Below are 13,041 nucleotides of genomic sequence, written 5' to 3'. Positions count from 1 at the left end.
CGGATTTTTACAAACATGGATATTCACGCAATTTTGAATTATGTGTATTTCGGTGCTGATGTTGTGCACGCAGGAGGTGTAAAGACTCAGAGTCGTTGATTCGCACACCCACCGGAAGTAAAAAATATTTAACCACAAACTACTCAGTCAATTCCACCGAACATGTAACAACCTTTTTGTCGATTTACTTTACCATGAAACCACAGCAGTTTTAACAGTTAGTGACTATTATGTTGTCAAAGGACATTCCTTGCAAACTCCAAGAATGTTCTACACTCTATTGGGAACAAATTATTATCTTACAACAGCCCGGTGGAACCGGGCTATCTGCTAGTGTATCTATATATATATATATATATATATATATATATATATATATATATATATATATATATATATATATATATATATATATATGTATATATATATGTATTTATATATGTATATATATATGTATATATATATGTATATATATATGTATTTATATATGTATATATATATGTATATATATATATATATATATATATATATATATATATATATATATATATGTATTTATATATGTGTATATATATATATATATATATATATTTATATATATATATATATATATATATATATATATATATGTATATATACACATATATAAAAAAAAATGTATATATGTATATATGCATATATATATATATATATATATATATATATATATATATATATATATATATATATATATATATATATATATATATACACATATATAAAAAAAAATGTATATATGTATATATATATATATATATATATATATATATATATATACACATATATAAAAAATGTATATATGCATATATATATATATATATATATATATATATATATATACATTTTTTTTCAGGGTATTACTTTATACAAGTGAGGTACCCATGCTGCACATGGGACGCACGGGTACATATGCAATGCACTGTTCTGTACTGTTCTCCGCTGATGTCCATACGAAAAAAAGTTTTATGCTAACATTAAAAACAGCCCAACACAAATTGGGGTCATGCTGATCCAATTAGCAAGTCTGGATGTAATCGGCCCAAAACTGTAGGAGGAGTAGCTTGACAAACACACAAGCAAACAAACACACATCGGTCCGTGATTATAATAAGGATATATGAAAACTCCCATTCACCTTAGGACACCCGCAGGGACCCGAAAGACTTTCACAGAAAGTCTGATGAGGCTGGCCCCAAAACGAAGGGAGTATTTTGGGGGATGGACGGATGGAGAGACAGACAGACAGTCCTACTTTATTCTAGGAAGAAGCAGGCACTCCCATCCTCTGGGTGGCTAGCAGAGTGTAGGCCATAGGGACGGGGTAAATACTGGAATAGCTGGAATTTGGCAGTTTTTTTTTACTTTCATCACAACATTGAAATATTCAACACACAACCAGAACATGTTCAGAAGATTTCTTTGTAGACCACTTTGGTTGTGTATTTTCCATCCTTGCCTTCATATCCTTGCCTTTTTATGTCAGAATCTTGATGTGCTTGTCTGATCCAAGTCTGGAATTTGCTACATAATATTGACCATGGCTAAACATATTCGATGGAAGATAAACTTCACAATTTTTTTGTGGAGTTTGACCTTGGCTTGTGTTGGCTGTGACTGCAAAGAATGGCCTTATTGGGAATTGCTTCCTTGTCAGTGACATGGCAAGTTTTCAACAGGTGGTTTTCTGGAATGAATGGGATATTCATAAATTCTTCAAAAGGCTTCAATGGCAGAGATGTATCATGCAGCCATAAAAGCTTCAACCTCATCTTTGACTTGAGGTTCTTTACCATTTTCACCTTGTACTGTAAATATAATTTTGTCAGATCCTTTGGTGATGTATTTGTCGAGGTATTTGACAGCTTCCACCGAGTGAACCACTTCACAGTTTATTTGGACATTGTAGCACAGACAGTGTAAAGGTTTGTATGGAACAACAAAGCGATTGTTCACAGTGATTTGCTCTCCTTTCACTTTGATTGTGTGTACTTTTAAATTTGAAAACTTGAGCACAAAGGTCTGGGTGATCTCTTGGACTTTCTCCTGGATGTAATGGTTGCTGAATTTCAGGCCACTTTGGATTCGTTGTTAAAGTGGCTTTCCCATATGATGAACCACTGTCATGCTGTTCTGAAAGCATTCATTGTTAAACCGTGGAGAACCACAGATGGTTGGTGGCAAAATGACTCTTCTTCCAGCATTTGCTTCATCATTGACAGCAATTGCATCAATGAGATATTGGTGCTTTTCAGCTTGAATTGTTTTTTGGTTGTGCTTGACCCAATCCATTTGATGCCGCTCAATTTTTGCCCAGGCATCCACTGTATACTGCTGCATCAATTGTTGGCTCTTGCTGATGACATTAAAGTCATCCTTTCGAGAATGCAACTGATATGAGTAGATGTATGTTGTACGAAGTGTTCTTCCATCTTCCTTCTTTAGATTTCGTTGCCAGCCATCATCAGCATGAGGGAACAAGATAACACAAGGCAAAGGATCATTTGATCGATGCAGTGAGTTTATTGATTGGATGCCACCATCTCCGTGGTAGTCTCTGACATCCAGATGTCCAACTGAAGATCCAGGAACTCTGGCTGCTACTTCAGAGGCTATAGGAAGATTGTACCTTTGCCAATGTTCATTTGTTGGCTTTTGAAGTTTATCTGCATGAAGAACAATGTGATAATTTTCTTCAGCTTTAGGTTTGATAGTCGCTTTAAAACTTGTTATGTACATATTGTATTCGTGTATAGAAGTTTGGAAGTCTCTTATGATATTTTGGTCAAGATGAATGTGAGAAAGTCTGTTCTCTTTCCCGTTTTCTGAATCCACAAAATAGAGCCGAGTAAACTTTGGTTCATCATTGTCTTGAGGAAGAAGTGTTCCTGGATTGATACATTTTGTCCTGGATTGTAAATGTATGATTAAATCCAGATACTTTGATCTGTTGACAACCAATAGATGCAAGTGCCATAATGTTGTTGTATACCCTGATGGTTGAAAGGAATGTTTTGCCACTTTGGTTGACGTCAGTATTTAATCATCTGGGGAGGTGGTGGAGTAAATGGTTGAAGTTTGACTTTCCCTTTGCCACAGCAAACCAATTCAGATTCATCATTCCACTTGCATGCATTACAGTATTGACAACACTGTTCAAATAAGTTTCCAACATTGTGCTGCTCAAGGGCATGTCCTGGTAGGGGAGTTGCTTCACAAAATTGATTTGCATCATTGTCTCATGCAGCACTTGTTGTGGTTTGATTTGCTTTGATCTTGACAATCTGGTGTGGTTATGTCATCTCATGTTGATTCTCGAAGAAATGGACTTTTAAAATTGGTCACGATGTCCGAAACATCAGCCGAGTGATGTCTGTACATCTGTCCTTCTCTCCGTCCATCCGTTAACCTTTTGCAATTTTTGCTACTGCTCCCTAATCACCCAGCTGATTGTTCTGAAACTTGGCATTTGAATACAAGACAGTAGCCCGCACAATCGCTCAGGCTTAGATAATTAAAATTTCAGATCATGGTGGCTCCCAGGGATGGGGAGTTACCCCCCCCCCCCAATTTTTTTTTGGGGATACTAATGTTTGCTACTGCTCCCTTATCACCCAGCTGATTGTTATGAAACTTGACACATGAATACAAGACATAAGCCTGCACAATCGCTCAGTTTTCTATTTTTATATTTCAGATCATGAAGGCTCCCAGGGGCAGGGGGTACCCCCTCAAACTTCGGATCCCTACTCATCCCTTGTTTACCAACCGATTGCTCTGAAACCCAATACAGCCGTTCTCCTCAGTGGTTTGCAGGATCATTCAGTTTTAGATTTTTTGATTTTGAATCAGGGGGATCCCAGTGGGACTCCCCTAAATCTTGCCCTGTAACTTTCCATTCCAGGAGATTGAGTCAGCATGGGTTTGAATCTTGGTCTGAACTACAACCTCAAGAGATGACTGTAAGCCCACTCAGGGATATTTATTTTTCATAGCCTGACAATTATTGTGCACTCTTGAGCTAGTTGTTCCGTTTCATTTGTTTAATGTTGTTCTACTGATTTTTGATTTTACTCTTGTCAAGCTTGCGTCTCTTCTGTAGTTTCATTTATTTGGTGTTGTGCCATTGTTTTGTGGCTTTCCTCCAGTCGGTTGTGAAATTCAGATTGAGTTTAATTTGTTCTCGACTGTGACTTTGCTAGTTTGTCATTTTCCAGCCTGATCCTTCATATCTGAGGCCATCCGTTTGCTTTGGCTGAGGCTTTCCTTGTTGCATCAGAATATTCTTTCTTGCATGAATAAATATTTGCAACCTCTCTGCAAAAAGGGGAATATAAGACTATCATTTTTGGCTGTGTTTAATGAACATGTTGAGAATTTTTTTTTTTAAACTGTCATAAAAAGTGTGCTAATTACAAAAATAAAAATTCGAAAACATAAACACTTATTTATAAAGTGTTTTCCACCTGCGACATGTCATAGGTCTATAAGAGCTTGGTGTGGTTGTTGTATAGTCCCGGGCAGTTCTCTTGAACAAGCCTGCAGCACAGATACAGCTGATCAATCTCCCAGGAGCGAACCAGAGATCCCCCACATCCAAGATGGTGTACCCCCACCTTCACAAAGTCAGTGCCATGACAGAGAGAGAGAGAGAGAGAGAGAGAGAGAAAGAGAAAGAAAGAGAGAGATAAAGAAAGAGAGAGAGAGAGAGAGAGAGAGAGAGAGAGAGAGAGAGAGACAGAGACAGAGACAGAGAGAGAGAGAGAGAGAGAGACAGAGACAGAGAGACAGAGACACAGAGAGACAGAGAGACAGAGAGACAGAGAGACAGAGAGACAGAGAGACAGAGAGACAGAGAGACAGAGAGAGAGAGAGAGAGAGAGAGAGAGAGAGAGAGAGAGAGAGAGAGAGAGAGACAGAGAGACAGAGAGACAGAGAGACAGAGAGACAGAGAGACAGAGACAGAGACAGAGACAGAGACAGAGACAGAGACAGAGACAGAGACAGAGACAGAGACAGAGAGAGAGAGAGAGAGAGAGAGAGAGAGAGAGAGAGAGAGAGAGAGAGAGAGAGAGAGAGAGAGAGAGAGCTGGTCCGATCACCAGTCTGACTGTGACTGCACTGGCCAGACGAATCCAAGCATCAGGGAAGAATGTGGAAGATTTCTCCTCCGACTTGTTTTGGGGGGTAAAACCACCATGGAAAGGAATCCCTGATAGTTGCTGTGGTGTGGTTGTTGGTGTTGTTCTTGTTGGGGGTCAGACAGCTGCCGGACCCCACACAAAATTGTCGCTTGACTCCATCTACAATGGTAACCGGACAAAATAATATTGCCACCATCTTGATTTTCTGGTAAGCCTACAATATCAGGCCTGCAGGCCGATGCTGATGAAACACTGCCAGGATTTGTTTTATTGCATCAGACTTTCATTTGGTTTGCTTCAGTCGAGTGTTACTCATGACGCGGTTCGCATCTTCTGTTATCTCCACCACACCTGAGTAAAATGTGTTTCACTCATGATTAATACTGCATCACCTCTTGGTGAAAGTCATCTCCTCAATTTATGTTATTTTTGAAAGTTTTCCCCATAAACCTTTGTGTACAATTTGAGATTTTTTGCATCACAGGTTGTGACCACAGTGTGGCCATTTCTCACTTGTTAAAGAAAAAAAAAACATTATCTGAATTTTTGAAAAAGAAAAAAAAAATCGAAAATTTAAACATAAATTAGATACACCATGAAAAATATTTAGAAATAAAGAAAATACTGACAAAAATTAGACACATCAATTCTCTTCCATATACTTTGTGGAGAACACCATGAAAGTTTCAGCTTAATCTGGCCACCGATACGTGTGTGAGAGATTGGACAGACAAACACACAAACATTTGCTCCAACATAGTAAGGCGTATAGTAACGTACAGAAATACCCCGATTTACATCTCCCTTTTTTACATTGTTTCACAAATACTTCATCATGTTGTTTCTACCATTACCCGAAATGCATCGCCTCAAATCTCACTTATGTCACTTTATAAGCCATACCCTTTATTCTCAAACATTTTCAGAACTTGTAAGACTGATAAAGACACCAGAATACATAGCAAAAGTATCAAATCAGGAAATCCCAAAATCACCAAAGGAACTACTCTACTTTTCTTCATATATATATATATATATATATATATATATATATATATATATATATATATATATATATATATATATATATATATATATATATATATATATATATATATATATATATATATATATATATATATATATATATATATGCCTGGTGTTGGCTTCATGGTTAGGATGGTGGGCTTGGGATCCTAGGATCCTGAGTTCAAATCCCACTTGGCTGTTCAATGAATACCAGGTGGGGTTGACTCTGCCTGTCATGCATCCGAGGTCGGCAAAATGAGTGCCAGCTTGGTGATATCCTGTGTCAGAGTGGCGACCTGTCCAGGATTGTGCCCAATAGCCAAGGAGACCGATTAGGGAGCACCAAGGCTCTTTACAGAGTATGGTCCCAATGGATGGATCAATAAATGCACTGTACTGCAGATTGGCTAAGAGGCATTGTAAAAATGTTACCTTCAAAGTGAAATTTGATGTTATTCATCGAATAGATGCCTGTGAATATACAGTTGATATTTCCAGGTTATTAAGTTTTCTTCTGGTGTGTTGCATCAATAGAAATGCTGACACTCATTGAAGGAGGAAGAAGAGGTTCTGCCAACTTTGACTGCTTCTGGAAGATATATATATATATATATATATATATATATATATATATATATATATATATATATATATATATATATATATATATTGATATTTTGGAACAAAACATAGATTTTGAACATTTTAGGTTTATTCGTCTACTTTTGCTATCAACTATTGTACTATTGTAATTTTTGGTTTAACTATTTAATATTACAAAAAACGAGATAAATATGTCACATCCCAGATGCAATATTTCACAAATTGAAACATCTACATATATTAAAAATGCCTAAAAGTAGTGGATAGCCTTAAACATTACTGCATTTCCATCTGTATTACCCAACTAAATTGTTATTTCCTTTTGTCATTCCAGATAATGTGGTAATGGTGGCGGTGGCAGTGGTGGTGTTAGTGCTTGCCCAGTATGTGTAGTTGCTAGTACAATCGCAATGGAAGAACAAACCAGAGATGAGGCCGAAGAGCCAACTGGAAGACACTGTATAATTCACAAGGAATCACTGAGTATTGATCCAAATGAACAACTTACCAGTCCACAATGCTTTGAATCATGGAAAACCCTAATAAATGCTGCTCAAGTAAGAGATCACTCCGCTATACTTGACATTGCTAAATCGGTGAGAGACAAGGAGATTCCAGTGATCTTCTACCATAGGAAATGCAGGAGCATTTTCACGATGAAGAGAGATCTGGAAGCCCTTAAACGTAAAACAGATCCAAGCTCAACTGAAGAAGCTGTTGCTGGGTGTTCCAATGCTAAGCGACTGGCAAGACGATGCTCATCAGAATCACGCATCTATGACTACACACGCATTTTCTGCGAAAATGTCAAGAGATACAAGGGAACGTCAACTCGGGAAAAACTAGTCCAATCTGTGGAGTTGAGATCGGACCAGAAGCTTCGAGCTTGTGCAGTCCGCAAGCGTGACACCAAGCTTTTAGCCATAACGAGTAGGGACATAGTTGCTGCTGAAACACATTATCATGCTTCCTGCTACAGGGACGACACAAGACCAGCACCTGGTCTCGATACAGAGCCTGCTCCTTCTCAGGAGAATGATATTTATCTCAAAAAGCAAGACGAATCATATGCAGAACTGTTTCATTATATATGAACTGATATCGTTCCCAACAAGCAAATTGTCAGAGTTACAACGCTTACAGAGAAACTGCGAACAATGATGTCTGCCAGAGGCCTACATTGTCTAACAGAATCCACCAAGAAACATCTCCATCGGAAATTGGAACAGGAGTTGGGAGACTGTATTCAGATTTTCGCTGACACAAAAGGAACACTTGTTGTTGTACCTGATTGCATAACAATGCAAGATGTCGTCAGTGAGTATTGGGATATGGAAAGGGAGCTGAAAACTTGGAAAGATAAATCAACAAATATCTCGAAGATCATTGATCAGTCATCATCATTTTTGAGAGCAACAATAAAGGACGAGAAAAAAAACCAACAACCTGGTCCTATCACCCGTCCGACGTGGAGAAGGAATCATTCACTGCACCAGAATATCTTCGACAGTTTCTGATCGGTCGACTAACTGGTGATCCAGAACACAAACACCCTTCACGGAGAGTAACAATGCTCGCGGAATCCTTCAGTCAAGATGTGGTATATGCAGTGACATGTGGTATGCAGAAGCCACCAAAACATATACTGCTTCCATACATGGTTAAAACACTCACTGGGAATACGGAGTTGATACGGACGTTGAACAGATTAGGCCATGGGATATCTTACTCTCAGCTGGAAGAAAATGACACAGCCTTGTGCTTACAGAAGCTCGCAGCTAATCTAAATCAGCAGACACTCATACCAACAAGTATTCAACCATATACGTTTACCAACTTGACATGGGACAACATTGATAGATTGGAAGAAGCATTGAGTGGAAAGGGAACGTCACATCGTGTGAATGGTATCGTGGTACAGGACAGAGTTTATGGACCACAACTTCCGAAACAAGTGCTTCCTGAGATAGCCAAGAAAAAGCAAAGATCTTTGGATGTCTCTGATCACGAATTGACAACATACATTGCTGGACAGCGCGTTGGACCACAGTTGCTCACAACAGACACGAGCATAGTAACAGAGTACACAGCTATGAACAAAAACCTCATTTGGATACTTGCTCGAATGACCGACGCAGAGAAGCGACGCATAACAAGCTGGACAGGTTTCAATATGAACACCAGAGATTCTGTGACAGTCTCAAAGGATGTTGTTGGTTATATGCCCACGATCATTGCTCCAGCTACGGAATTGACTACAGTCGCTGAAATATTAAACCAGTCAGAACTTGTGAGGAAGGCACTACAGTTAGAGGACATTGCCGTAGTGTTGGACCAGGCATTATACGCTAAGGCAGCCGAAATCTTCTGGAAACACACTGACAAGTATTCACGAATCATTCTCCGTCTGGGTACTTTCCATACATAATTATGATAAACCTAGAGTGTGCAGCAATTTTGCATGTATTGTGAAATATAATGTACCTGATGTTACATACCTACTTTAGGATACTAGCTAATACCAAAAATTACACTGAGATACCAAAAGTAGACGAATAAACCTAAAATGTTCAAAATCTGTTTTATTCCAAAATATCAAAATTAGGGAGTATGGTTGAACTTTGCCAAAACATGTGCCCCAAACAACCACCATATTACAAACTAATGATATATTCCAATGCAGTGGTTCCCTGCGAAGATTTTGAGGGATCAAATGTTAGTCTGGGAGTTTTCATTTTTGAAGTATTGACAAAAACGTACAATGTGAATTCTGAACTCGAAGCGATTTCGGCCACTTTTTCACTAAATTTAACATTTTCTTTTCATTATATCAAAAGTTTGACAAATAACCCCCATAAATGTTCTATATTTCTATTACTATATTAGTTGGCATCCAGTATGCAAATTATTGGCACTCTGTGGTCCTAAAAAATATATTTATTCCAATTTTAGCAAATATCACATTTTTCGGTGAAGCGAAGCGGGCGTATAATAATATTTCAGGTGATAACACAGAGATGGCCGAGAGTTATACACTGCTATCACTTTTTTCATATCTAGGGACATATATCTTGCTAAAAATCACAATGAGCCTTACTCCATCTGTATGGTACCGACCAACCCCCTTGGCTCATAGCCTCTTGAGGAATTTAGAAATCTCAGCTAAGTTGTTGACATTTGGCCTATGTTGACCTTTTGACCTCAAAACCAATAGGCTTTTTTCTTCTGACAAACTCAACCATGTGCTGAAATTTCGTGAAGATTGGTTTAAAATTGTGACCTGGAGGCGACAAACAGACAGACAGACAGAGAGAAAGAATAACAAAATAGACTAACCAATATACTTGAAAAATCTTCGATTTTGCAAGTAACAAATGCACCCAAATGCAATACCCTCTCCTTCGGCGAGGGTAATAATAAAAAAAGGCTCTGCTGTCTAAACAGTTGCATCGGTTCTGCCTATTGGGCATGAGCATAACACAAACATAACCTGACTCAATGGCTTAATTGTTAACAGCATTCGCTCCAAATCTGTGTGTCGGTGGTTCATACCCCAGCCAAGTCATCCCAAAGACTATAAAAATGGTACGTGCTGCATCCTTGCTTGACGTTCAGCATTTGAAAGGAAAGAGCATGGACAAATAATGCTGCAAAGGCAATGGCAAACCACCAGGTATAATGCTTGCCAATAAACTGCTTCAGCAGCACCAAAGCTCTGTCAAGAGTTGTTGTTTGTCTTTCGGCTGCTCCCGTTAGGGGTCGCCACAGCGGATCATCCGTTATGATCCGCATACTGATTTGGCACATTTTACGCCGGATGCCCTTCCTGACGCAACCCTGGTCGCCTCTTACGACACAGGGATAAGGATTGGGTTTCGCCATGATTCCGGTCTGCCCTACACCCTCTCATAGCACGGCCCAGCGCGGAGCTCCCATCCTCAAGCGATCCTCCAACCCAAGCCTCCGAGTAGCCGGATTACAGGCGCACGCCACTACGCCCAGTAAAGCTCTGTCAAGAGTATAGAATATTAAATCAAATAATACACATACATATGTTTATTTATGGATGCATATGGATGGAAACCGTATGTTGTTGTGGAAAATACTCCTCGGGGTTAATAGATCCTTCATATGACTAGTTATTTCTTAGTACGTGTTTCAGATAAGCTGAAAGTACTGTAATTAAATGTAATATCAGATACGCGTTGCTATTGCGTTGAGAAAAGCACTGTGAAACTTCCATAATGTACAGGTTATGGACAAAAAAAATGGAAACACCAAAGTAAGGTCACTTACTAGGCCATTGGGCTGCCATGGAAGGACATGTATGCACCATGGCAGGGTCCACCAGCATCTGGAATTCTGCAGGAGGGATGCGGCATCCATTCTTCCACGAGAAAGTCAATCAACTCACACCTGTTTGATGGAGGTGGAAAATGCTGTCTCAGGCCTCATTTCAGAATATCCCATAAATGCTCGATTGGCCTCAGATCTGGTGACTGAGAAGGCCATGACATATGGATATCAGTGTTGTGCTCATCAAACCATTGGGCGACCACATGCGCTCTGTGGATGAGGGCAGTGGGGGGGTCTCCTCTTGCAACCATGCTAGCCATAATTATAGGCAACCAGGCCTATTGGGGCAATTTTCTACATGACCCTAAGCATGCTGGGATGTTATTTGCTATATTAGTACTTGGGCTACACTTGTGTGGAAGCCACGTTTCCATTTTTTTTGTCCACTAACAGTATGTCTAAGAATAAAAATCCTTATGCTCTGTTATCTGTTTAAAAGTTCTTTTAAAGTGGATTTGAGGTGTTGCAGCATGAGTTTCGGAGGAAAATGAACAAGTGCCGTCAAACAGCAGTCAACGGCGATCGATTCACCTCAGAAAGCTCACGGTGCATCCTTTACAGCTCATGGTGCTGCCATTGTGATTTGTGGTGCAGCCGTTATGGCTCGTGATGCTTCCCCTCCGACTCGAGGTGCTGTCGTTACCCCGCCCGCACCAAGCTGATCCACGACCAATGGCCAGTGAGAGGGGTGGGGGTGTGGGCCTCAAAGACGCATGAACCTGAAGTAATAAAAGGTGCACCAGGAGAAAGAGGAGGAGTTTCCCTTGTCTCTGGTACTGCTTGCTGTGCCAAAGCCTGTGTCACACCATTCCAAATTAGCCATGTCTGTGTCACTTCCATCAGGCCATGGCACAGAACAATCCTCTATCTCTCAGCTTGGCACCCGGTTAATTCTGCAGTGCAACAAGCATTGCAACATGGTAAATAGGCCTGGGAACTTGCACGTGGACGTGAACTTAACTGACAGTTGCGTTCGCTTTGACGTAACTCGCAGGACTCAAACCAGGCAACCGGAATGGCGGATGTTGCAATATCTTGCTTTTTTATATGTATACATAAGTGGGGTCGTCTTATTTATACACAAGAAAATTGGAAAAAAAGCGAAAATAAACACACACACACACACACACACACACACACACACACACACACACACACACACACACACACACACACACACACACACACACACACACACACACACACACACACACACACACACACACCCAGAACCATGGGCAGCCAATGATAGTGACAAGCCATGCACGAAGGCAGTGCTAAACTTTATGAGGGCCGTAATTGCATTGAGCACATCAGTTGGAGTTGGAGTTAGAGCAGTTCTGACCTTTGCAGAAGCAGCATCCTTCTCCTCATCGTCATACCTCTCCTCATGGCCATTGTCGTGCCCTGTGCCACATCAGCCCTGTGCAACACCAACCTGCATGGGCCATACCAGATCCATAACCAGCTCATGCCTTGCTTTAAGCCCTCGATTATTCCCCATTGTTGTGCAAGTTCCAGTTTTTATTTTTGGCACCATAGTTCAGTTAGGCTTTGGTTATTTATCTCCTCTGTACATAAGTTTGTGTGCACCATCATCCCTATCTGTATCTGTTGACCACTTAGTTTGTGTCGACTTTTGGACATCCCTATCTGTGTCTGTTGACTTTTGGACATCTTTTCCCCTTCCTCGCCATTTCGGTCCTTCACGGGAGTAATACACTCCTGGCGCAGATGAACCTTAAATATTTACAGCACTGTACAATCAAGTTTCTCGACTTATGTATTTCAGGAAAAAAAATACCTGCACATTCACCGTATTGTTCCAAAAGTGATTGCAATTAGGTTACTAGTTTGGTATCTGTTATCACAA

General features: G+C 39.8%; 2 protein-coding genes across 7 annotated transcripts in view; one reads left to right on the top strand and one right to left on the bottom strand.

Annotated features, from left to right (window-relative positions):
- LOC147014431 (forkhead box protein P2-like) overlaps window positions 1-13,041 on the bottom strand; it is a 715,070-nt gene that overhangs the window by 518,153 nt on the left and 183,876 nt on the right. The window lies entirely within an intron of this gene.
- Window positions 8,383-10,474, top strand: LOC147014433 (uncharacterized). Its single transcript, XM_085851397.1, has one exon. The coding sequence runs from the start codon at window positions 8,383-8,385 to the stop codon at window positions 9,238-9,240; it is 858 nt and encodes a 285-aa protein (XP_085707523.1). The 3' UTR covers window positions 9,241-10,474.

This window comes from Eptatretus burgeri, chromosome 13 (assembly GCF_056783735.1).
Source record: "Eptatretus burgeri isolate ZD-2024b chromosome 13, Ebu_testis_v1, whole genome shotgun sequence".
Taxonomy (NCBI): domain Eukaryota; kingdom Metazoa; phylum Chordata; class Myxini; order Myxiniformes; family Myxinidae; genus Eptatretus; species Eptatretus burgeri.
Note: the sequence above shows the minus strand (reverse complement) of the source record. Positions and strands in the feature narration are given on the sequence as shown.

Bases quoted from the DNA above. Each gene is read 5' to 3' on its own strand.
- LOC147014433 (XM_085851397.1), top strand. From the start codon at position 8,383: ATGCTCGCGGAATCCTTCAGTCAAGATGTGGTATATGCAGTGACATGT.